Source organism: Delphinus delphis, chromosome 5 (assembly GCF_949987515.2).
Source record: "Delphinus delphis chromosome 5, mDelDel1.2, whole genome shotgun sequence".
NCBI lineage: Eukaryota > Metazoa > Chordata > Mammalia > Artiodactyla > Delphinidae > Delphinus > Delphinus delphis.
Window position 1 is genome coordinate 136138716 of NC_082687.1, and position 26229 is coordinate 136164944.

At 56.0% G+C, this 26229-nt stretch overlaps 1 protein-coding gene across 2 annotated transcripts; it reads left to right on the forward strand.

Moving 5' to 3' along the window:
- Nucleotides 1–1522: 1522 nt before the first annotated feature.
- Nucleotides 1523–25945, forward strand: TRMT44 (tRNA methyltransferase 44 homolog). Of its 2 annotated transcripts, none has more exons than XR_009519633.1 (11): nt 1523–2161; nt 3794–3908; nt 6806–7025; nt 8947–9015; nt 9817–9924; nt 11166–11237; nt 14263–14369; nt 15659–15842; nt 17735–18001; nt 20541–20657; nt 25112–25248. XR_009519633.1 is itself a non-coding variant. In XM_060013040.1 (11 exons), exons 1-11 carry the CDS (start codon nt 1531–1533, stop codon nt 25339–25341), a joined length of 2256 nt encoding a protein of 751 aa, XP_059869023.1. In that variant the 5' UTR covers nt 1523–1530; the 3' UTR covers nt 25342–25945. The 2 variants fall into 2 exon arrangements, 1 of the variants encoding a protein (XP_059869023.1); XM_060013040.1 differs by having other exon boundaries at nt 17735–18137; nt 25112–25945.
- The last annotated feature ends 284 nt before the right edge of the window (nt 25946–26229 follow it).

Genomic DNA, 26229 nt, shown 5'->3' on the forward strand with positions numbered 1-26229 from the left:
CTCAATACTTAGCCCAGGTCCCTCCACATGTTAGCAACTAATAAGGTTTGTAATTATTAATCTTTTGGCTATCCCACCTGGCTAAACATCTTTGGATAGCGGCGGAGGTTGAATTATGTCTCCCCCCAAAGACATGCCAAAGTCCTAACCCACCGTACCTGTGACCTTATTAGGAAATAGGGTCTTTGCAGGAGAAGAGACGCAGAGAAACACAAGAAGGCCACATGACCATAGAGGCAGCGATTAGAGTTAGTGACCACAAGCCCAGGAACACTTAAAATTGCTGGCGACCCCCAGAAGTTGAGAGGCAAGGAATAGATTCCCCCTCCGAGCTTTCAGATCTGTGAGAGAATAAATTTCCGTTGTTTTAAACCATCCATTTTGTGGTAATTTTTTATGGCAGCCCTGGGAAAGCAATACAGACAGCATGAAAATCAACTCCATGGTCAAAGACTATGAGGTTTAGCATTCATTTATCTTTTACGTAATTCAACAGACATTGCTCTTCTCTCTGGTAAATCACATGATCTGAGTTAGTTTTCACTCCTTGATTCTGACAGAGACCCTTTAGGGAAAATCCCAACTGAGGGACTATAATGTACAAAAAGAATGAAGAATCTTTGAGGTTTTCGGGATATCACTAGATTCTGCAGACTGTGCAGTTGACGTTGGCCTAAACCCGCAGTACCCGCCCTTCTCTGCTCCTCCTGGGAACACGCAGGTGACAGGTGACGTTCACCTGTCCTAACAGACACCCCAGGGCAGCGGTCAGACGCAGGAACGCAGCAGCTGCAACTCTCCCACACGAGAAAGCACGCCAGAGTAAAAACGGAGACGCGCGAGCTTTCATTAGAAGACAACCCTGAACATTCACAAACGGAGGCTCCATGACTTTGATCGGTAACAATACGGAAACAATCAGACGTCGGATGCAGGATTGACCTTTATGATTCCATAAATACACCACCTCCAGAATTCTCCAAAACTCAGCTCTGGTCATGTTACTATCCGGCGCCGACGCCCTTGGATGTTTCCCTGGAGAATAAAGCAAAAGTTAAATTCCTCAGCCCCCAGAGTGAAGGAAGTCAGAAAGAGAAAAACAAATAGCGTATATTAACGCATATATGTGGAACCTAGAAAAATGGTACAGATGAACCGGTTTGCAGGGCAGAAATAGAGACACAGATGAAGAGAACAAACGTATGGACACCAAGGGGAGAAAGCGGCGGGGCGTGGAGCTGGTGGTGTGATGAACTGGGAGATTGGGATTGACATGTACACACTAATATGTAAAAAATGGATAACTAATAAGAACCTGCTGTATAAAACAAAACAAAATTAAAAAAAAAATTCCTCAGCCCCGAACTCCCCAGCCGAATAACGATAAAGAACCCAAAGCAGGAAAGGAAGTGGGTCCGTCTTCTTCCCTTTCACTTCCGGCCGCGGCGTCCCGCCCCCATGACGCAAACACGCCGCGCCGTAACGTGCGTCATCCCGGCGCGCCTCCGAGGCTCTCGGCGGAGACAGAACATGGCGGAGCTGGGAAGGGTTGCAGTTCGCGATCCGGATTCGCTGCTCCCTGGGGGCTTCTGGGCGGCGGTGGCCGTGTGGGTGGAGAGGCCGCAGGTGGCCAACAAGCGGCTGTGTGGCGTTCGCCTAGAGGCCCGGCGGAGCGCCTGCTTGCCCCGGGTCGAGCATTCCGGCCCCCGGCCGAGCTCAGGCCCCGAGCCGGAGGAGCGTGCCCCGGCGGGATGCGGGCCCAAGGAGGGGCCGGGACACGGCCAGTGTTTCCCCGAGGGGGCGCCGGGCCCTCGGCCGGGCGCAGTCCCCGAGCAGGGCCCCCAGGAGTACCAGGGCCGGCGCCAGCAAGGGGAGGACCAGCGGGAAGCAGCCAAAGCGCCTCTGCTCTCTGGGGCCCCTGGGCAGCCCGGCAAGGCTGGAGCCGGGGAGGGCGACTTCCCCGCCCCGGACCTGGATTCTCTCTGGGACGATTTCTCCCGGAGCCTCGCCAGCGGTAATCGAGAGATGCTAGCCTTCTTCACCCGCTCCGGGGCGGAATCACAGCTAGAGGCTCAGCACGAGCTCGACGTGATTCTCAGAACCGTCATCCCAAAAATGAACGCGCATTCTTGTGCTCCGAAGAGAGAAATAGTCGTGCAAGGTAAGAGTATTTCTGATAGTGGCAGGTGTCAAAGATACATAGAGCCGGACACTAGTGAAAGTGGCAAGGATAGGTTTTAATTGGTAATGCACTATCACAGTAGGGGGAAGAGTCCAGCGTGAACTGAACTCCACTGCGATTTGTGCAGAGGTGACTGGGCTTTTTACAGGGAGAATGAAGGAAGAGGATGGAGCGGTAGAGCCCGGGAGGTGAAAAATTAACCAGAAGCAGGAAAGGTGGGGATCAGTCCCTGTGACACCATCTGGGTTTGCTAACTGGTGCCTGTGGATGTTAGGACCTCCCCTCCCACAGAGGCGGTCCCAGGGGCTCTTGCTCAGGTGTGGGCTGGAACAGTCTATTCTTCTCTCAACCTTGAGTTTTTTCAGGTGGGCCCTTTAAGGGGGCCTAGGGTCATGCTAGGGATGTGGCCTTGAGCTGTGACAATGTTTGTTCAGGTCTTCATAGGCCAAGGTTGAACCCTAATTGAGACAGGCCTCAGAGGAGCCTGCCTAGAGTTTGGTCCCGGGGAGAATCTCTCGCAGAGGCTGCAGTTAGATTAAAAACCAGCCAGTAAGTGAAAAGGCACTAAAGGCACTTAGTCTGCCAGTTTCCTTGCCATGCCCCAGGGAGGTTGTAGATTTTTCATTGTTTTTGGAGGGGGCACGTAGAAATGTGACTCCTTAGTACAGAGGGTGGGGTTGTGGATTGGGGTGGTGTCTGGAAGGCTTGGGGAAGATGGTGAAGGAGCGCTGGACCATGAGTGGTAAAGGGATGAGGGAAAAGGCCAGCTCCTGGGGCAGCTCGTGGAGGCCTCCCTACATCTCAGAGCTGCACCCGTGCCGAATTTGACTCACGCTCAGAGCCTCATTGACTTCCCCTGCTGCTGCATCTTTTCTGCCTCTAGCTGGAGACGGTTCTCAGCTTTTCGGGGCTCACATGGCTAGACGGGGCCCACCTGTGTAGTCCAGGATACTCCCTCTCTCTTCCGAGGTCCATAACCCTCTTCACATCTGTAGAGTCCCTTTTTGCCATGAAACAACTCCGTGTGGTCACAGGTTCTGGGTATCAGGGTGTGGGTGTCTCTGGAGGCTGTTCTGTCCACCACAAGCAGCGCTGCTGAATTACTACTGGTGGCTGCATACCCCCTCCCCGCCCCCCAGTACTGCGGGCCTCTGTGCCCCTGTAAGACTCTTCGCGGGTGTTCCCTCCTCCAGGAGGCCCTCGCTGACCCTGCTGCCCAGACTAGTTCAGGAGCCCTTCCAGCTTTTATCACCTTTTAAACTTCACCTCTCCTGGCCTGAGGAGATGAGCGCATCAGTGCCCACGAGGCCTTCAAACGTGGATGTCTGCATTCTCACATGGGCTTCGCAGAAGAGCAGGGCGGGCTAAGCCTGTCCTCTTCCTCTTGGTGAGCACCACTCCTCCACGGGGGGGCCCTTCCAGGACCACGCTCAGCTCGGCGCGGTGCAGGCTTGGGGATGGGCCGTGGCCAGGACGTTCGCTGATGTAAATGGAGTGGGGAAAGCCCTGGGGGTTGAAGGCGCGGTGCATTCAGTACTGTTTTTTAAGACCGCTTTTGATGAGACTCTGAACTAAGCACTTTCATCGATTATCCCTATCTTTTTCCCCCAGATGTCCTCAATGGAACCGTAATTTTTTTACCTTTGGAAGAAGACAGTGAAGGGAATTTAAAGGTTAAGACGAGCAACGTGTATCACATTCAGCTCAGCCAGAGCGAAGGAGGATGGTAAGGACCGAACAACTTATTCTTCTCTCAGTGATGGATGCTTGAAGTCAATGAATTAATTATTTTGGGGGGGCTGCGTTGGGTCTTGGTTGCTGCGCGCGGGCTTTCTCTAGTCGCGGCGAGCGGGGGCTGCTCTTCGTTGCGGTGCGCGGGCTTCTCATTGCGGTGGCATCTTTTATCGCAGAGCACGGGCTCTAGGCGCACGGGCTTCAGTAGCTGTGGCTCGCGGGCTCTAGAGCGCTGGCTCACTAGTTGTGGCGCCTGGGCTTAGTTGCTCCGCGGCATGTAGTATCTTCGTGGACCAGGGCTCGAATCTGTGTCCCCTGCATTGGCAGGCGGATTCTTAACCACTGCGCCCCCAGGGAAGTCCCCAGTCAGTGATTTCTTTAGGCAGCTGTAAGATTCCGGTCACCAAGGAGCAGCAGGGACTGCCTCTTAGGCGGTTCGGGTTTGTGGGAACGTGCTTTCTGGTTGGCATTTCCCTGACGCGCCCTTGTTCCTGTTGGCACTGGGTGCTCACAGCCTGGCTGGAGGGCCCGTGCATTCTGTGCAGCCTCGATGGCTAGTAGCACCTGGTTCTAGCACCGAATCCAAATAAACACAGTGCGTTCGTTGTTCTGTTATTTCTTACCCCTTGGTAACGGGTGGTAAGTGGAACCTTCTTTTTCGTTGTCCACTGAGGCTCACGGGGTCTTAGACGTAGCGGGTGTTCTGTGATGTTTATCATAAAAGCAGCAGTTTCACCCGTTCCCTTAATTCCACGTGGTGTTTGGGCCTGTCTGGACAGTGTGAAATTTGACTTACTTCCATTTGGTATTTTTTAAATGAAAAAGTCAGAGGAAGGTTAAATCACTTGCTGTTCTTCTGCTGGTGTTTTCCTGAGAGCCACATGCGTCTATTCTTTCAAGACAGCCTTGGGGATGGGCTTTGCACGTGGTTTCATAGGGAGCTGAGGGGTACATTGGGAATAGCTTGGTTTTGGAGTCACATGGACCTGCGTTTCCCCACCAGCATTGAGCTTGGGTACGTTGCCTCTGTGGCCCTCAGTCTTCTCATCTCTGAAACGGGTTTAATCATCTTTGAGCCCCCCAGGAGGGGGCTGGGCCGGGCTTCCCAGGGACCTGTTGTAGGCTTACACGCTGGGTGGGGTACTCAGGGTCGGCCGGGGTGAAGCCTCTTGCCGGTTGTTAAATGCTCCCCAAGGGGCCTTGCCCCGAGGCCCTTTCCTCTCCCCTGGAGAGTGAGGGCAGACCCCGTGGGAAAGCCGGGTGTGCCCGTGTGGGTCACCCAGGGGGTGCCGATGGCGGAGCTGCGGGGTGAGCGCTGGAGGCTGCTGTCCCCTCGCCTGGTTGGGGAAGCCCGGCCCAAGTCCGGCCGCGGCAGGCGCTCAGTGTGGTCGATGCGGTGGAATCCCAGCCCCTGTTCTCCATGAGCTTCCGAGTGCCCGGGTGGCTACTCCCCATCTTTCCCGGCTGACATCTCCTGTCGTTGCCCTGCCGGGCAGCTGTCACCTGCATTGCGTTGGGAGCTGGCCACACCGTGGGGCCAGGTATGGGGCCTTCTCAGCAGAACACGAGTTAAATGGACGTCTGGTGGTTGCCACCGTGGGATGCAGCACTCCTGGTCCGTGCTTGGCTTCAGCAGGACTTCGGTGTGCCCACCGTGTGCTTGTGCTGGGCAGCTGGGGGTCAGCAAGGCCCGGGAGAGACAGGTGAATGCTCTAATGCCAGGTGGTGCTGAGTGCCGGGCAGAGAAGTGAGAGGTGGCTCAGGCCTCTATTCCCGGTCCCTTCATTGGCAAGGGCAGTGCTGTGCCCATCGTACCAGGGTGGGCGGGAGAGGCCCCTGAGGCCTGAGCGGGTGAGGGGGTAGCCGTGATGACCCCGGTGATACCTGGGAAATAGCGTGGGGCCCAGGAAGAGCAGAGGAAAGGCCCGAGGCCATCAGCCCCAGCAGGATAGCTTCCGAAGGGAAGGGACGGGAAAGGTGAGCATCTTGGGGCGTGTTTCTCAGCGGACACTTGGCACCTGTTACTTATGGGAGTGAGCTGTGTCCCTTTGATGCGCCTGGTGGCAAAAGCCTGACAGTCGTAACTCTCACCAGACCGGCGACCCCTTGCCCCTGCCCCTGGCCCGCGCCTGCCTCCAGCTCTGCCCCGTCACCCAGCCGCCTGTGCTTCTGGACGCCACCTCCTTTTCTGTGCGCCAGCAAACTTGATGCCTCTCCCCTTCATCGCACTGCCTGGGCCGCAGCCTCGGTGGATGTGTTGTCGTGACCTAGGCCCGCGGGTTGCGCGTTTACTCGGCGCCCAGACAGCGAGCGCCCGCCGTGATCAGGCACTGCTGGGGCCGGGGTCGAGCGGCGAACAGAACAGACAGGGCCGCAGCCTCTGCATTTTGGTGGCAGAGGACACACGGTGACCTAGAAGGACTGTGAGCCACAGGGACTGTGTGTGTGTCCTCAGCTTGGTGACCGAGCGCTCAGCTTCCTGGATGGGAAGTACTCGGTGGACCAGCGTTCTACATCTGGGTAGCACATATGAAATGTGTAAACCCTAGGAAAGTTAAAGCAATCCGTAAACGTTTGAGCCTCTAGCTGATCGGTGCATGAAGCGGGAGGCGAGAGGGACTTTGTCGTTGGGCTGATGGGCGTCGTAAGATGTGTAAATGCATTTTAACAACGTTTGCAAGAGAGGAGGAACTCTTTCTGCTTTTTAAATGTGTTTTTCTCTGTAGGATGAAAATTCTGTAACTAGTTCCAGATTGTCTTGGGTTTGGGGTACCATATTTTGTCATCGTAGCTGTCTTAATTCCTCTCTTCTTTTGGCAAAGAAATGTGTAATTTGAAAATAAGAATTGAAACCAGCTGTACTTACTCATATCTCTCTTATTTTCAAAGGTTCATATCTGTTTTAATTTTCTGTCCAGAAAGATGGCATTCAGATGGCATTGTGTATCCCAAACCCACCTGGCTTGGGGAAGAGCTGCTGGCCAGATTGGCCAGGTGGTGTGTGGAGAGCAGGCAGAGTGGGTTCAAAAGCACCCTGTCCCTCATTTCCATCATGAAGTACAGCAGGGTTCACCAGGCGCTTAAAGAGAAGTATAAAGACATGACCAAGGTAATTCTGGGCAGAGACGTCTGTGACTTCCCCCACCCCCATTGAAACGAGGTGATGTACCAAGCTGCTCCAGGTGACGTCGTTTCGCCTGTGAGCTACAAATGCAGACATTAAGTCAAAACATACCCACCCAGGGCCCCACATCGCAGCCTGGACTTTGACATAGTTAGGGATGCAGACCATGAGAACACTGGCAGTTACGCTGTGGAGAAGGATTTGGTTTTTGTGTCTTGCTTTGTTTTGGCACGTTACTATTTTTTTTCAAGAGAACAAAAGGAGAATAATTTAATTTAAAATAATGGAATATTTAAATACTAAGTTACCATAATTCTTTAGTATAAACATAAAGGTATTTGAAGAAAATATATGAAAAATTAAAGTACAAAAGCACATACTTCCAAAAAGGAGACCAATTTTGTAAAAGGTCCTTAACTTGAAGATGTAAAAACAAGGTAACCACAAACATCTGTGTATTCACACCCAGCTTAAGAAATAAAGTATCACAAGCATATCTCCATTTATTGTGCTTTGCAAATATTGTAGTTTTTATGAATTGAAGGTTTGTAACGGCCCTGCACGGAGTAGCTCTATTGGCGCCGTTTTCCAACAGCGTTTGCTCACTTCGTATCTCTGTGTCACATTTTGGTAATTTGCACAATATTTCAGACTTTTGCATTATCATTGTATTTGTCGCGGTGACCTGTGATCAGTGACCTTCGATGTTACTGCTGTAACTCACTGCAGACCCAGGTGATGGTTGGCATTTTTAGCGATCAAGTATTTTAGTTTTTGGCTGCCCCAGGCGGCTTATGGGATCTTAAGTCCCCAGCCAGGGATTGAACCCACGCTTTCTGCTGTGAAAGTGCTGAGTCTTAACCACTGGACTGCCAGGGAATTCCCAGCAATAAAATATTTTTTAATTCAAGTACGTCCATTGTTTTCTTAGACGCAGCGCTATTGCACACTTAATAGACTACTCTGTAGTGTAAACGGAACTTTTATATGCACTGGAAAACCAAAAAATCTGCGTGACTCGCCTTACTGCAATATTTACTTTGTTGGGGTGTCTGGAACTGAACCCGCAATATCTCCGAGGCGCCTGTGCTAACAGAGTTGAACCTACTTTGTACTCTTCCTGTTCGTATCTCCCTCCCTTCTCCTAGAAGTAACCACGGTTCATCGTTGCCACATGTTTTTGTGTCAGTCCCCTCTTGCTGTGTAGCAGAGCATCCCCCAGCGTCTCAGGCGTTCCTGCTGGGGCTGGCTGGCCTTGGCTGGCCTCGCCTTCTCTCCCAGGTCCTGGCCTAGCGCTTCTTCATTATCTTACTGTTTAGTACCTTTAAGAAGGGACTTCTTTATTCTTCCAGCTTTTAAAATTGTCCTTGGCGAGATGGTTCGTCCAAACTCTCTAATCCACTAGACTGGAAACAGAAATCTGAACGTTTAGTATTGGCCATCGGTTTTTTTCTCATCTGCCAAACTCGCGTTCTGCACGTTACTGATGTTAGTAACGAGGCCTCACACGTGCACAGCCAGTATTTTCTAGTTTCACAGTACCTGCTGGTCATCCTGCGTGGTAATTAAGGCAGAGTCAATCCCCGCTTTACAGATCGGGAGACGGGGACAACAGCTGAGTGACACTCCTGACAAGTGACGGCAACTCACTGACAGGCCAGAGGGTGCAGCGCTGACCTCCTGACCCCTGCGCCTTTGCTTCCTCGACCCCCCCCCCGCCCCTCATTTCCTTCTCTGTCATACTTGTCTAGATAAGTGACGAGGGTAGCATAGCTCAGCATTTTCCTCTGATGCCCAGCGGCCCCACCTAAATGTCTTACAGACAATGTCTTTACTCCACAGTCTTGCTTCAGACTCCACACACAGATGCGGTGAAAACTTACACATGCCCTTGCAAATGTTGTAGGTGTGGCCTGAAGTAACTGACCCTGAGAAGTTCGTGCATGAAGACGTGGCTCTTGCTGCCTACCTGCTGGTAAGGCTGAGCGGGCTGAGTTTAGGTGGAAGGGCGGGAGGTTGCTCCGGGTAGCTCAGGACTTCTACAGTTCTGTTGGCCAGGGTTGGTTACACAAGGGATTTTTTTTTTTTAACTTTGCATGGTGCTCTTGCATGAATGTAGAACGAGTCTGAATTGTGAAATGTAACGTCAGGAATTGAACTGAAGCAGTGCCTTCCTGATTAGTAGTCAGCGCAGAACACGGAGATGCTAGCTACGTCTGGGAGCTGCCGTCGGGGCCCATCTGATACGCACATGCCTACCTAGCAGTCCTTGCGTTCAGTGTTTCCAGTTCTAGACCTTCTCGGCTGCCTTGCTGACCACCTGGATCTGGGCAGGCCTTTAACTTCGTAGTCTTGATTTTCTCATCTATGAGATGTTTAGAGGAGATACCTTGCAATTGCCTTTCAGCCGTAATTCTCTTAGTCTTCGAAATAACATTGCTTCTCAAAGTATACAACACTTGAAGAATTGAGAGAATGCCTGAAGGAACTGACAGTAATGTGTACAGCTCTTGCCCAGAGATGACCACGTGAACGTGGACTCTGGGTGGAAGAAGAAGGGTTTGATGCCCGCGCAGCATCCGGCCAGGGCCGTGGGCAGATCCCGCCTCGCTCTGCTCACCCGGGCATCACATGCGCGGACGCCCGGGGCCTCGGAGGAGGCCGCTCCTCCTGTTGTGGGAGAGGATCTGCAGTTCCAGGTGGGGTTGTGTCTGAATTACTCTGGGGTGAAGTGAATCACAAACTGACTTTGGTTTTTTTTTTTCTGTTTGCTTAGATTCTATGGGAAGAAGAGAGAGCTGAGCGGGGAGAGACAGCCAGGCAGTGCTTTGTCGACCTCGGTTGTGGGAACGGCCTCCTGGTCCACATCCTGAGCAGAGAAGGGGTAAAGCATGCTTGGGGCCGTTTCTCGTACCTTCGCTAGAGCGTCTTCAGGCCCAGCACAGGGTCTTTCTCTGCTGGTCCGATCGGGATTCAGAGGTGGCCTGGCTGTCGGCATAGTGGCTGGTTGCAAACTCTGTGGGGTGGGCAGCTTGTAAACAGGACCAAAGACAGCGGTCTCGTGAGACTAGAAGAGGGTTCTCAGACACTCGGCCTGCGGAACAGCACGCTTTCAGCAGCTCTGATGTTTTTGTTGTCAGTATTTTCTTTGGAAAACCCACCATTTCAAGGCACAGAGAGGGGAATAAAGGATAAGGTGGGTTCTGCCCTAGAGAAGTTTAGATTCTAGCTCAGAGGACAGTCAGGCACCCGTGTATTGTATTGATACACATACACATGTAAAACTGTGATAGTCAGTCTTGCACCCATTTTCTGGATTGTGAAGTAGAGGCATTGAGAGCTGAGAACAGCCCCGGCCCTGGGAGCAGTTCAGGACTCGCAGGCGTCAGCTTTCCCCCGGCGTCTCGTGGCGTCCGGCGAGGCCAGTGCACTGGGTGCAGCAGCGCCGTCACCTGGCCCAGTGAGCTTCGTGCTTGAGAGTGACAGTGGGGATTGAAGCCCAGTCGTGGTGACCCGAAGGCTGGTTTTCTTGTGACCGTAGCATCCTGCCTTATGGACAGACACATTTGTCCTCACCTGTGGGACTTTGGAATGGGGTTGTTAGACGGGGCTTTCTGAGGTGCTTTGTAAAAGAGTGAGGCTGCAGTTGTGACCCCTGTGAACAGGTTGTCTGTGGGGTGTTAGCGCATCTGGTGGTGACTAGGAGCCAGTGGGTGGAGACATGGGGGTGGGGCCCCGGGAGAGCTGCGTGTGGTCAGGGTGCGCTGGATGAGAACGACCCTGAGGACGAGGCTCGTCTGGGGGCTGGAAGAGAAGGTGAGCCCGAGAGCTGAACTTGACCAGCTCAGAGGAGCTGGCTCCCTTTCCGGGCAGGCGTATTTCCCAGGGCTGCGTGTGGCCGTGGAGGTGTTTGCACGCCTTGGCTCTGTTCCCCTTCCCGAAGCCTCGGCAGCACAGGTTCTGTCTGTGCCCCGCAGGACGCAAGTGTCTCTTCTCAGCAGCCGAGGAGCTGAGGGTCTCCTGCACTTAACGCAGGGGGTGATACCTGCAGAGTTTGATCTGTTCTTGCTAATTTATTGTGGTGTACTGACCTGGACCTTTGATTCCTGAAATTCCTCGTTTCAGCATCCAGGCAGAGGGATTGATGTCCGAAGACGAAAAGTTTGGGACATGTACGGACCAGAGACGCACTTAGAGGTACTGGCGCTGTCCCTGCCCTTGACCTCAGCGCGGTTATTTGAAGGGGTGTCTCTGTGTACGGGCCAGTCAGAGATGCTCATAACCACAGCAGTCCACATTCGTCTCAGTGCCCTGAGACTGTAGGAGCGGATGAAGCTTTAGACCTCCACAGCCTTCTGGTTAAACCGAAGGAGGGATGCCGGAGCCGGAGGCGTGTCTCCTCCTCCGGGTCTGCCGCAGGCCCTTTGCATCTCCTGTGGGTACCCGAGGGGGCTATTGGCTGCCTGGGTGGCGGGGGCGGAGGACGACCCCTCCTCTGCATCTCCTCTGGTGCCTGGGACAGGCCGCATGTTCAGACTTCCGCTAGGCAGTGGGTGCCCACCCTGCCAGGACCGGGCCGGGGCAGGGGCACCATGGGCGGTCCCACTCTGTGAGCAGCGTGGCCAGGAGTGGCCTCCAGCAAGACGGCGAGCCGGCGAGGAGTCGGAGGAGGGGAGCGCAGTGGAGTGGCCGGACCGGGCTGCACACGTGCAGCCGTCCAGCGGGGACGGACAGCACACCTCGCCTCAGTCGTGACCGCGGGGCTGCAGGGAGCCCCGTCCACCCCGCCGTGGTCCAGAGCAGCTCCGAGCCATCAGAGAGGGGTGTCTCCTCCGCAGCACCCTGTGGCAGGTCAGGGCTGTAGCGTTTCCCGGCGTTGGTCTCTAAGAGCCCAGGCCTCCAAGCCGGCGGGGGAGCGTGGCGGTGGGGCTGCACCCTTGGCCCCGGGGCGCCATGGGGCCTCTGCTGTGCAGCTGCCCGCATCGCCTCTAGACCCTTTCCCCGAGCGAAGACGCGCGGGGGTGACCGGGACGCGACGTCTCATCCGCCCGAGGGCAGGATGCCGACTGGAGAAATGAAAAGGGCATTGGCTTTTCGTCGTGGAGAACGTCAGGAATATACCGGAGTGGAGAGATGCCCGCGTGCCAAACCCCAGCAACTCATCGGCCGCCTCAGCGATTCTTTCGTCTCATCCCTCCCCCTCCCTGACCACAGCATCAGCCCAGCCGTGGTTTCCAAGCAGATCTCGGGTATATCATTTCATCTGTGAAAAGAAAACGAAAGTTTCAAGACTTATTTGGATATTTTCTCTTTGCCTTTCTATTGAAGTTGAGAATATTATTGCAAAATATAAAAACATTGGAGGAAGGGAGGTTCATTGCAGCTGCCCGACAGCTTTTTATTTGCTCAGTTTCTCATTATATATTTATACTTTGTTCTATGCTATAAGAGTTTACATTTGCTTGTATATTCATACATTACAATAAATTAGAACATTTAAAAAAAATCTCAGGTTTGAGGAATGGTGGTAAACCAGATGCAGGACCAGGGGAGGCTCTGCAGCCACATGCACAGACCACGTGTCCTCACACAGGTAATAGAATTGGGCTCTGAATTTCGATGAGGCTGATGATCAAAGCTAAGGGAATAACGTGGTTGATTCCCAAATCCCCTGTGTCCCGGGAGAAACAGCAAAATGATTTCTTTGGGTAAAAAGTTCACACAGCAGTTGAATAGGCTCTGTTTAAATCATGACCCCAAGGAAGAGCTGGCTGGCACAACGTGCCCCTTGGAGAACAGGTGGAAGATTCTGGTTCTTTATTCGAGGTTCCCTGTGGAGTGGGGGAAACCCCACCCATCACTCAGTGAAGGCCTGCTAGTAGGAGTGCTGTGTCTCACCTCTTCTGCATTTTTTTCTCGTTACACCTGGACCTCTGGTCGCCGAGCTGGAGGAAGAGTCCTGCATCTTCCCGTGTTAAATGTGAGGGTGGAGGCTGGCAGGTAGACAGGTAGAGCTTTCTCGTCTAGCATGTTGTTGGAAAGAAAACTGTAAACGTGATTGTGGTAATTACTAAGCGTAATTCGTTTTTGTAAATATAGACCATTTAAAGGGGCAGGCAAATTTAAATGTAGAATGGGTGGGAAGAAAGAATAAATAGTATTAATATATGTGAAAATAGAAGCACATATGCTTATTCAAGAGCCAAAAAGATGAATTTAAATTCAATTTTTATATCCGTCAGCTTTGCAAAACACTCCTGTGGCCTTCAAAGTGAGGGTTAACATCGTGTCTTCCCCATTTGTTCTGACCGAGAACTAACACGTCTGCTTACTTGCCGTGGGGGTTCATTCTTCAATTCTAAAATTAGTGGATTTTGAGTGGTTATATAGTCTCTCTTTCCAGTTTTTTTTTTTAACCCTTTGTTTTACATTGAAGTATAGTTAATTTGCAGTGTTGTGTTAGTTTCGGCTGTACAGTCTCCAGTTCTCACTGACATCTTCACCATTGAGACTGTTGACTTTGATAATTAATGACGGCCTGCTGATTAGCAGAAAGGATAAGGTGTTCACTTAAAGTTCTTAAATCCTCAAAGCAAGCTGTTCCCAGCTTAACTACAGAAACGATCACAGTGGTGAACATGCCTGTTCAGTGGGTAAAAACTTGCTGTCTGAGAGTTCACAAAAGGTAATAGTGTAATAGCAAAGGCTGGTGCACACTTCTGCAAATTCTTCCTATATTTTCTCTTTTCATAGATGCGCTCATTCCGCGGGTTGTGTAAGTGCATCAGGGTCTATGTCAAGTCAGCCTCAGACCTCCCAGCTTTCCGCTCACCCCTCTGCAGGCCGTTTCTTGCCCCTCCTCCTGTCAAAAGTAAAGTGGTTCACATGTCCCCTGTCTCCTTTAGCTGTCTTATATTTATGTAAAAAGGCTATTTTTAATATCAAAAGAAGATGAGCGTCCAGAAGTGTTGTTGGCTCATCGGCACAGCGATGATGCTAAAAGTTGTCAGGAGCCGTGCCCTCGGGCAGGCCGGGCTGGGCACACACTTCCTCACTCCTGGCCCAGCTTCCGCCTTTTGCAAATGAAGACCTGCAGCCCAGAGGGGCTGAGACCGGGCCGGGAACAGCTGCGGTTCTGCAGGGGTGGTTGCGTTTGTTGTTTCCCTCTGTGCTCTGATTCTATTTACTACACGTTCAGTCTTGTTCTGTGTCTTTCTTGTAGGAAAGTGCAATCACGCCAAATGATAAGACCCTCTTCCCGGACGTCGATTGGTTAATCGGAAACCATTCCGATGAACTAACGCCATGGATACCTGTGATTGCGGCCAGGTGAGTAGGTGGAGGTGTTAGCACAGTGGTGGCTGGGGATGTTTTGTTGCCTAAACCTCGCTGTCCAGAACCGTAGCCACTGGCTGCTTGGGGCTATCGCGTACTTGAAGTGTGGCTGGTCCAGATTGATGAGACGATAATCTGTTGGATATATTGGGTTAAATTTAAAATAAATTCCACCTGTTTTATTTTGCTATTGGAGATACGGATACTAGAAAATATAAAATTATGTATGTGGTTCACATGTTCACATTATATTTTCGTTGTGATTACTTCCACAGTGTTTATATCCAGTGTTGAAAGGTGTGTTTTTCCTGATAGCAGGAGGGTTTGTCTTTCAGAGTAGAGACCTCTGCTGAAATGTTTTGTCTCAGTTTTGGGCGCTCTGCCTCGGGCAGACTTCTTTAAGATGCGCGTTACCTTGCTGCCCTTTCACGTTTCATTGCCGGGTCTCTTTTATCCAAGGTTCTTTTGGACTGTTCTATTTATTTATTTTTTTAATGCCCTCCCCACCCCTTTTCTTTTAGGTACAGTTGATTTACAATATTATATAGTTTCAGGAGTACAACGTAGCGATTAAAAATTTTTTGGTCATGCTCTATTGGTAGTTATCATAAAATACTTCCTGTGTTCCCTGTGCTGTACAGCATATCCCTGGGGCTTATCTGTGTTATACGTAGTAGGCTGTGCCTCTTACTCCTCTACCCCTGCCTCGCCCCTCCCCGCTTCCCTCTCCCCGCTGGTGACCACGAAGTCGTTCTCTGTATCTGTGAGTCTGTTTCGTTTCGGTTATTTTCATTTGTTTTGTTTTGTAGATTCAGCAGACAAGTGATAACGTACAGTATGTGTCTTTTTCTGTCTGACTTCATTGCACTAAGCATAACACCTTCCAGGGCCATCCTTTTGGACTGTTTTAGGATAATATAGGTCAAGGAGCAAATCATAATCTTTTTTTGCTTACCTCTGAGATTTCCTGTCCAACAGCTGAAATCTCCAAGTACTTGAGAAAGTTTTAGATTACAGTTGATGATCATAATTGCAATAGAAAAAATATTTTTAATAGAAGTAATTAGATTCATATTTTATTGAAAAGGTGCTATGCTGCATTGTTTCTAGAAATTAAATTGGGGAAGGCTATATTCTTCTTTTTATATAAAAAACAAAATGAGCCAGTAGCACCTCGTTTGCGTTTTCCCCGGGCACACCGTTGCTGCGTGGCTTTCTGAGGACTTTTCTTTATTGAATCTCTTTAAGACTGTGGGTTTCCATGTCGCTGATTGTCTTTGAAGGTCCTCCTACAACTGCCGCTTCTTCGTCCTGCCCTGCTGCTTCTTTGACTTCGTTGGGAAGTATCAGCGGAGGCAGAGCAAGAAGACCCAGTACCGAGGGTACCTGGATTTCATCACCGAGGTGGGGACGACCTGTGGCTTCCACGTAGAGGAGGATTGTCTTAGGATTCCTTCCACCAAGAGGGTGCGTCCTGGTCACCTGGGCTGTCCTCGGCGGGCGACACCGAGGTGTTTAGATGGAGAGCTTGGGGCCGTCCTTGTCACAGAACCGTAGACGGCACTGGGATGGTTGCAGGTGTGACTGTCCCAGAGGTGCCCTTGCTGATCCCAGCATCCCCGTCCATCACTGGCGGGTCCAGAGGCTTGTTCTGTGCCTGCAGATCCCTGCTTTGCAGGCGCTCTGGTACTTCCTTCTCCCGCCCTGTGGCAGCTCTGCAGGAACCCTCAGCAGGTCTTCATCCCTTTTCCAGAAACTGTGACTGCTCCTCGGGGACCCTCGCAGAGTGGGTGTCAGCTTGGCTTCGCTACAGGTTTCTGGCCGTAGTGCTGCCTGGGGCTGAACGCTCTAACTTCGGACTTAGGGTCCCAAATTACAGGCTGAAATGGCTTCAGAAGCTCAAAAGGATTTCACATGTCCTCATCAAAAGGCTTATTAGTTCAGATTTGCTTGAAATGAACTTTTCCAGGTAGAAATTGACCCTTGCACTGCCTGTGACCCTGCCAGGTGGTCGGGGCCGACCTGCTTACCACGCAGGGGGCTTGAACTACTGAGAGAGTCAGGGGAACCATTGACATTGGTTTCATTAATCTCTGTTAACTTTCTTTCATGAGACTCTGTGGACCTCAGTGCTTTTTGTGAAAAACTAAACACGACAACCTGTCACCCGATCTCAGCTTGATTGCGTGACGGTGGTGAAAAGGATCGAAGGTTTGAGCTTGACTCTCGACTTGCCACTTCCTGGCAGTGCGTTCGGGGGCACATCACAGACACTCCCTGCCTGTGTCCTCACTGCCAACTAGGGAGCAGCAGCTCGCCGGCCGGTGCCGGGCCCTCGCTCGGGCTCAGCTGCCTGCGCTGGGCCCCTCTGTCGGCTTCAGGTACACTGCTGTCGCTGCTCAAGGTCGTTTGGGAAGTGTCCTTTAGGGCTCACCTTCAGAGCCTTCACGTCGTGCTCTTCCATGTCCTCTCTTTTGGCAAGTCAGTCTTCTGAGGTTGGATGGAATTTTGCTGGAGTTCGGGTCACGTAGGTACGAGGATCCTACCGTTTTGATGTTTGCATTTGCTATTCCGTTACTGGTTGCTGGAGACCACGGAGCATTGCTTAATCTCTCCGAACCTCAGGTTTCCTATAACTGGAAGGTTCGGGGGTCAGGTGCAAGTGCGGTGTCCACACACAGCAGCTGTTAATTGAGGACTGATTACGTGCCACGCCTTATTCCACGCACACAGAAGTTGTCACCTGCCCGAGATCACACATTTAGCAGGTGGCACAGCTGGAGAGCAGTGAGGGATGGCTCTGATGCAACCAGATTCGCCTTCATCGGGTTCAGGCCCGGAGAGGACGTCCAGAGACGCTGTACCCACTGCAGCGTTGCCAGACGGGGCCTGGCTCTCCCCGGGGCTCCTGAGGGCAGCCTTCGTCTGGACGTGCGAACGGGGAAGGGGACAGCGTGAACTGGACATCCCCGCCGTGCCAGGTGCTCTGCTAGGTGCACACGTGTTCTCCTCACTCTGGCAGCGCTGCCCCTTGAGAGCCCTGCAGGGTTACCGTCAGGGTCTGTGTGTGGGGCGGAAGAGGGGTGCAGTGGGGTGCGGCTGGTTGGCTCAGTAAAGGTGACCTTGGTCTGTCGTGTTTGTTAGGCGCTGTGGAAGTCAGGAATGAAGCTTCTTGTGGGCTTTTGCTGATAGTATATTAAGTCATTGGTTGGTATGACTTTTTAAAATAAGGATTCCTTTCATGATAGGTGTCGAAGACTTTCGTGGAATTTATTCTCCAGAACAAGAGAGTTCCCTGGAGAACGCTGAGATACTATTGGAACCTGCTAAAGTACTTCCTGTGCTCTTTTCACGTGTAGGTGTGTCTCATTGGGAAATCCAGAACATACCCGCCCGCTGGAGAAGATTCTGTGGACGAGCGGAGAACCCGCTACATTAACAGCAGGCGGGGCGGTCCTGTGAGCCCACCTGGCCAGGTCCCTGCCCCTCGTCCACCCGGGGCCGCCGGTGGTGCCGATGGCCCCGAGGGGCATGGAGCCCTGGACGCCGGGGCCGGGCACACACTGGAGTCCCCCGCCGAAGGACTCTGGCTGTCTGGATTTCGCCCCAGAGAAAAAGCCAAGTGCGTGAGGAACTGTGCCGCCCTCCCTCGAGATTTTATTGGCCGAGTGGTTTTGCAAGTGGCGAATCTGTTGTTGGGCAGAAAGCAGTCAAATGTGACAAGCTTTCAGAGCAGGAGCGCGACGGCCTGGAGTCGAGGAGGTAACGGGCACCCTGGGTCAGAGCAGGAGCGCGACGGCCTGGAGTCGGGGAGGTAACGGGCGCCCTGGGTCAGAGCAGGAGCGCGATGGCCTGGAGTCGGGGAGGTAACGGGCACCCTGGGTCAGAGCAGGAGCGCGAAGGCCTGGAGTCGGGGAGGTAACGGGCACCCTTGGTCAGAGCAGGAGCGCGAAGGCCTGGAGTCGGGGAGGTAACAGGCACCCTGGGTCAGAGCAGGAGCGCGAAGGCCTGGAGTCGGGGAGGTAACGGGCGACCTGGGTCAGAGCAGGAGCGCGAAGGCCTGGAGTCGGGGAGGTAATGGGCGCCCTGGGTCAGAGCAGGAGCGTGAAGGCCTGGAGTCGGGGAGGTAACGGGCGCCCTGGGCACTGGCTGGGCTCCAGGCAGGGGCTCTTCTCTTCTCAGAGCCAACTTCAAACTGCGGTACGCGGGCCTCTCACCACTGTGGCCTCTCCCGCTGCGGAGCACAGGCTCCGGACGGACGTGCAAGCTCAGCGGCCGTGGCTCACGGGCCCAGCCGCTCTGTGGCACGCGGGACCCTCCCGAACTGGGGCACGAACCCGTGTCCCCTGCATCGGCAGGCGGACTCTCAACCACTGCGCCGCCAGGGAAGCCCCCTTTAGTCATTTTTTAAATATTTATTTGGCCGCACCGGATCTTAGTTGCCCGCCTGCGGGATCTTCCTTGCGGCGTGCGGGACCTTTAGTTGCAGCAAGTGGGCTCTTAGTTGCGGCAAGCATGTGGATCTAGTTCCCTGACCGGGGATCAAACCTGGGCGCCCTGCACTGGGAGCGTGGAGCCTTAACCACTGGACCACCAGGCACGTCCCTGTGTGGTCATTTTTAATTAAATGTCAGGAGGAGTCTTCATCATTTTTGTCACATCGTTAAGGAGTGTGCACATGGGCTGAGGGAAGGAGCTTGTTGGTGGGCTGCTGCCCGAGGGTGCTGTAGGGCTTCCTGAGCAGCCAGGCGCTCGCCCTCTGAGTTTTGGGGTCATTGGAGGAGATGGAGGCCCCACCCTCAGCCTGTTGGGGATGCTGCCTGCTGGCCCCGTGGGTGGGCCGGCCCAGGGAGCGGTGAGCAGTGGGTCCTTCTCCCCCCACAGCGTGGATGGTGCTCTGCTGAGTCTCTCTTCATCCTCACGCCCCTCCCATCCCTTGTGTACGTGTGATGCGGCAGTGCCCTCGAGCTTGACCCCCTCCAGGGATCACCTGACCCTGGGAGCAGCTGGTTGGGAGAGCCTCTCTGGGGACCCGGTGGCGGCCGTAGCCAGTGCCGCCCTGGTGGAGGGGGCTGACTGTCCGCATAACTGCGGACAAGGCCCAGCTGCCTGGGGAGTTCTGTGGGTCGGCACCCCTTCCTCGGTGTGCCCTGCAGAGGCGGGCCAAGGTGGAGAGGGAGGATGCTGCCTCGGGGCTCGGAGCGGGGCTCGAAGGGCTCAGGGTCCTCGGACCTGCGGGCGGCTCCGAAAACATGGACTCTGACCTTTAATTCCCAGGATGGTCCTTTCCTCTGCGGGGTCCTTTGGGAATGACTGTGCCCAGGAAACGCTGGCCTGTGCCTGGGGTGGGACGCCCTGATAGTGAGCAAAGATGGGGTCTCTACCTGGGCTCAGTTTGGGTGGGTAGCGGTGGCTCCGATGATGATGGGGTCTCAGGCCTGCCCGCCCATTGGAAACGTCGGAGAGCCGGGGTGCCGTCCTCCCCGGGTGGGTCTCCAACAGCCGGGCTGGTCTGAGGTACTCCCACTGCCCCGCCCGGCGTGAGAAGCCTATCCCGGCGGGGGCGGGGGGTACCCTCAGCCTCGCAGCTACACGCTCCGCCCTTGGTCACTGGACTTAGTGACCCCTGCCCCAGCGTCAGGCTCGGGACCCCCAGTGTGTTTGAGCCCTGAGCGACGTCAGTGAGCGGGTCTGTCCCCAGGACCTCACTCATCCCAGGCTGGGGTCTACCCTCTGCCAGGCATGGCGGAGGGGACGCCGGGTGGGAGGTGGCAGGCTCGGGACACGCGCACGTGGAAGGGTGAGAGGCAGCGGTGCGGAGCTGCACGTGCGAGCCCGCGTCGTGGGGCTCTAGGCTAGGGGGTGGGGGAGGAGGGCAGGCTTCTGGGCCAGGATTTAATTTTCCCCCGGACTTCCCGTCTCCTCTCAGAAGGGGTTCCAGGTGGCTGCGAGGCGGGCTTGGCACGTGGAATGGCAGTCCCCGCCCCGAGCAGCGGCTGGGCCACGCGGCAGGGCTGACTTGCTGTGTCTGGGAGGCTCGGGGGTCAGACACGGCGGGCGCGGCCTGGCATCTCAGGTGCGATGGCTCTGCCTGCGGAGTTCCGGCAAAGCTGTGGATTCCGTTTAACTAAAGTTCTCACGTGGGGGAAACCCTGTCTTCAACAGGGAGCCTGTCCTTGGCGGAAGTGGCCGGGGAGCTGGACAGGGAGACGCTGCAGAAGCTGAAGCGGGAGTGCGGGGGCCTGCAGACGCTGCTGAGGAACAGCTCGCAGGTGTTCCAAGGTGAGGGGTGGGCCGGGCCTCCCTCGGTTCTCAGCGCCCGAGGACGGGCTCCACGCTTCCCGAGGCAACGAGAAGCTGCTCTCGTGCAGATTCTACCCCCGCCCTCTCCTGCCTTTCCCCCCCTTTTTTTTAATGAAATAAACCTTATTTGAGAGGAGTTTCAGAGCTAGAGGATAGATCCCCTCACGTGCATCTCAAGTCGCGCAGGATGTGGGTTGCCCCTCTGCTTCTCTGATGCTGCCAGCCTCTGCCCGGCACCCCCGGGCCCAGCCCCGCCGCGTCTAGGACGCGCCCCCTCCTCCCACGCTGGCAGGGCCTCCGGTCGCTGGGGAGCTTTTCCGGGTGGAGCTTCAGTACTTGCTGTGCTTTGGCCTCTGGCTGAGCTCCCAGCCAGGCCCTGGGCCTAGAGGAGGGAGGCCTCCCTACCCCGGCCCGTGTGCCTGCACTCCCCCTCCCCACACACACTGGCGCCCCGGGATCCAGGTGGGCGGAGGGAGGAGGGCCCGGGGCCTGCGTGCTGTTCCACGCAGGCTGCAGAGCGCTGCAGAGCGGGGCGCCGCCGCCCCTGCCCTCCTGGAGTTTGCAGCCTGACAGGGAGGGGAGACGTCGCAGATGTTGACATGGGCACCTGGGGTTCAAGAAGTTCTGTGTACACATCCGCCAGAGGGTCCATAAGTCGTCGTGTTTGCTTCTTAAAGCTTTTTCCCCTTTGTCTTTGTGGAAGTATTTTAAAGCACATCCCATCTGACATGCTAGTCACCCCTAAGTACTTCTGTGCGTGGCTTTAAAAACAGTGGGTGTCTTCTTGCATCACCCTAGTGTCGTAGGTGACATTCTCGCCCAGGGAGGCCTGGCCTCACCTCAGACAGGCATCAGGAAGGCTTCGCTTAGGAAATGACATCTGAGCTGGGACTTGGTGAAGTGAACAAGGAAAACACTTCAGGCAGAGGGAGCAGCGTGTGCGAAGTAGCAGGATGGGGCCTTGCTGAACGGGGTGGGGGCGGGGTAGGTAGGGCTGGCGGGCTGCAGCCCCCTGTGGCCGTGAGGGGGACCTGGGCCTCTGTGACGGGCAGCGGCGCGCTGACTTGCTGTGGTGGTGGGAGGAGCAGGCCCAGCTGCCCCGTGAGCTCGTGCAGGCGGCCCGAGGGGCGCCCGGAGAGCAGAGCCTCAGGCTCAGCAGCTGCGTGGATGCAGAGCGGGGCGTCCGGCAAGGAGGCCGTGCCTGCCTGACCCCCCGGTCCGTGCTGGCGGCTGCACGCCCAGATGACAGCCTCCCTGTCCCCACCCGTCCCCGGCGCCCGGCGGGTGGGTGGGCACTCCCTTGGGACAGGTGCCTTGGGGGTCTGTGTGGGGAGGGGTTACGGGCCCTGCTGGGCGGGGGCCTTTGCAGAGGTGGGGAGGCCACTGTGGCAGCACGGAATAGCAGTCTGACCCGAGGGCGCTGGCCAGCACTGGGCCTGAAGGCCTCGTCCCGCGCCCCCGGGATGTGGGCCAGTCCCTCCCCCTGCACCTCTGTACTCCTGCCGCCAGGGTGGTTGCCCCGTGACGGGGGGCGTGGGCGGAGGGACCGCGCACGGAGATGCAGAAGCACATCTGCCCACTCCTCGGCCTGTGCACCTCCTCGGGAGGCGAGTGCTGCCGCCTTGCGGCCCCACCTCCTCGTGTGCACCTGAGAGCTCCGTGCGCGCCGCCCGTGTGTGCACCACCCCGAGGCACACACACCTGTACCACCTGCCCCTTGTGTGTGCACCTGAGAGCTCGCGTGTTCACGCCCGCAGCACCGTCGGGGGCCTTCCAGAGCTAACGTTGGTTTTCATTTCAGCTTGACCTCAGTCGGCTAGATGCTGCTGTTGCTATGGCAGTGAGCCCCGCAGTGGAGCTGGCGGGTCCAGGGTTGGGGGCTGTGGAGGGCAGCCCACTGGCGGGCGGAGAGGCAGGGGGCGGGTGGGCCTTGCGGCTGGGAGTCCCTGCCCAGCTGGGCTGCACCACGTGGAGCTTTCGTGACTGACATTCGCTGTGCCCAGGGGGCTGCTCTGCTTCTTACTGTTCAGAGCACGGTTTTCTGTTTGGTTTCATGAAAGAGTGTTCTTTTCTCCCCCATCGTAAATATGCATGTGTGCGATTGGTTTTCTGTGCGGTTTGCATCGCTGAGCGCGTTTATTTTTGGAAACGCTTCTGAGTACGAGGCTTGGGGGTTGAACTCCAGTAAACATTCTACACCCAGTCACGCAAAAAATAAGCACCAAAGCTGGGTCTTATCTCGTAGGAGATTTTTTTTAAAACTAACATGGTTAGTTTTACACGAGTGAGGAGGTGAAAAGAGTTTCAGATGCTTCAGTTCCACCTGCCCTGAGCACCTTGTGGGCTGGGCACGCGCCCGCGCTCAGCCTTGAGGACATGGACGCAGCTCAGCGAGGTTGGTCCCTGGCCCAGGGTCTCCGGCGAGCTTGGGGGCTGGGCCGGCCCCCCGGGTCGAGAGGGACCCTGAACTGGTGCTGCTGAGCGCGCCGCGCTGTCCCGGTAAATTTACCTCCCTAGTGGGATTCTGGAAGAATCCTCAGCCGCTTCCTCAGGACACTGTGGCTCAGGTGACGTCTGTGGTCAGAGACAGCGGGGGAGCCCGAACAGCAGGTCCACCGAGTCTGAGGGACTCACGCTTTGGGGAGGAAGTGGGCGCACAAATGTCGGGTGAGAAGTGAGCTCCGTAGAGCACATTTTGTGCCTGTGAGGCACTTACAATCGGGAAGTCTGCTGGTCTGGCCTGCCAGCCGGCTGGAGGGGCGCAGGCAGAGGGCACGGGCCTGCCCAGACTGGGGGCGGGGGCCTGTCAGCCGGCCTGGCCCCCCCGCAGGGCCACCCCTCATCACCAGTGCCTGCTCCACAGGCCCTACGAATCCTGCCTGGGTCCCCTTCCCCCGACCCTGCGGGGATTGCTCGGGAAACGTGGTACGGCCGGTGGAGGGCCCGCTGCGAGACAGCCCGCCCTGAGGGAGCGTGGACGGGCCAGCCTCTGTGGAGGGTGAGGGTCTGCACTTGGCTTTGGCCCCAGTGAGCCCCTCACCCTCTCGCCCGGACTTCTCTTGAGCCTGTCCAGGCCGTCAGGGGCTCCTCGTCTTTCTGGGGCACCCACGGCGGGAGTCTGGGGGAGTCTCACCTCCCAGGCTCCTTTGCACACGGCTGGGGTGTGTTGTTCCTGGCTGCGCCAGGAGGGGCTGCTGTGGGAGCGCCTGTGGAAGGCGGTGGCTGCTTGCCCAGCTCCCGGGCCAGGGCAGCCGAGCTCTCAGTGTCTGCCTCGTGGGAAGCAGGGCCGGCCTGGCCCTTCCTAGGTGCTTCTCGGCCGCCCCCTGAGGGTGAATCCCTGCGTTGTGTCCCTCGTGCGGAGAGGCACCTCTGCGGTTCCTTCCTCTGGTTTCAGGGGACAGTTTTCAATAAGCATCAGTCTGCAGAGACAGACAGTCTCGTGTTGCTGCAACACGAGGCAATTTGGAAAGCGAAATCCAAGCGTGAATGCACACTTTCAAGTTTTCCTTAGAAGCTGGAGAGCCAGGTTTGTTCAGCGAGCTTCCTTTATTTCTGCCGAGCCTTTCCGTCTCCAGGCGGCTGTACAGCTTCCAGGGAAAAGCAGGACGGGTTTGGTTGCTCTGGCCCCGTCCCACGTGGGGGTGTTGGCGTCTCGGGAGGAAGCGGCGAAGCGGAAGCTCTCAGCGCGGCTTCAGCCGAGTTGGGGCGACTGGTTCAGGAGGCGTTTGGGCGGCCCCGGGCTCTCCCCGTGCACCGCCCTGGGGTCCTCCAGCCGCCCAGCTCTGCGGCCACCCTGCCCACACAGGTCCCCCCGCCGCATCTCAGCCCCCTGCTGCTCTGTGAGGGCCTCCCGCCCTGCCCCTGCCGACAGGGCTGCCGTGCCCCTACCCCCTACTTCCCGTTTACGTCTGGGGGCTCTGCCTGTGACCCTGCTGGCCCCCGCAGCCTGCCCCTCGTCTCCACCTGCCTGGACAGGGCCTCTTCCCCGCTCGCTCCGCTCCCTCCTTATGATGCGGACGCGTGCCCTCGAGGGCCAGTGCCGCCACGCGGACGTCCTGCCCGCGTCGGGACCACGCTCGTGGTCGGCGTTGGCCTTGTTCCACGAGCCGGTGCCCATGAGTGGCCACGCCCGGGTCCCGTCACCAGCAGGACCTCAGGCACCAGCTCTTTGCCGTCCACCTGGCGTGCGGCAGCCCCTCCTGATGGCTCCCAGCCCCAGGCGCCTGCACCTGGTCCTTGCTCCCCTCGGCCCCTCCCTTGTGCCACGGCCCGGGATCCCCGCGCCTCTCCCCCTCCCGCCGCCGGGCCTGCGGGGGCTGCGTCTCCTGTGGCCGCACCCCGGCCCTGGACAGCTGTCCCCACAGAGCCCGGCCGCCTGCCCAGCTCGCAGTTCACGCCTCGGCTGTGTCTTTTCTCTTTGTTCCCAACCCCAGTTGTGAACGGGCGAGTTCGCATCCGCGACTGGAGGGAAGAGAGGCCTCGGAAGGAAAAGGAACCAGAAGCAAAACGGAGGCAGTTTTCGGAAACGTTCAAAACCCGCATCTGTTGGTTTTTCGCTCATCACCCTGACGGTTGTGTTCTGCCTTCCGACCGCTGCCCGTTTGCCCACGGGCCTGGGGAGTTGCGGCCAGCCACCACCAAGAAGAGCGAGCAGCCTCTGTGAGCTGCTCCGCCTGCGGGAGGCCTGGGGCGGGGAGGCCGAGCCCGAGGGCAGCTCCCAGCTCCCCCGCGCTGCGCTTCTGCCCTGGTGGCGTTCAAGGTCGTTTTCCTTCCTCCTCGCTCCAGCTTCTCACAGGGGATGTGCTCACGCCCCACTGAAGCTACAATCACTCACACCTGCCCCCGCCCCGTCCCAGTGCTGGGTTGGTTTTAAATGTGGTCGCCCTTAAATGTGTTTAGCATCTTTACATCGGGTAGAGAGAGTGACAGTCTCGTGGTGTCTCGTGGCTCAGGAGGTGCGGGAAGTGCTTGAACTGGCCCTTCTCCAGCAGGGTGGCCGTCCCCGCCAACCACTAGCCGCTCCGGGGTTGGCCGCCTCCTCCTGCCGTAGATCTTCTCCCCACAGATACCGTTAATTCTCATTCCGGGAAAACAAAAATAATCCCCAGATCCTGATGTGCTTCTATTTAAAATTGTGTTTGTAGTTTTACACAAAAGGCCGTGTCGGTGACACGGTTCTGCCCCTTGATTTTCCGTGGAACGTAGCCGGCGGCCTTTTCCTTGTGGAGTGTTCCTCCTGCGGGATTCTCCGTTCATTTGTGAGAGATGAGAAGGAACCCACTCCCTTCCGCTCTGTGCGGCATGGCTGGGACGGGGGCTGCCGCGGGGCACAGGGCCCTGCGCTCGGGAAGCCCTGGTCAGCTGGGAGCCCCCGGTGGCAGGTCGAGGTCAAGGACAGGCCAGCAGGCGCCTGGCCAGCCTCCAGGAATGGGCAGAGTTGGCCGGGTGGGCACATGGGCTGTGCCTGCCTACCGGCCGCCCAGCCTCTCCCTTGCGTGAGGCCCCGCGAGGACCTCCTGGAGGGCCTGAGTGGCTGCAGTGACGCCGCTCC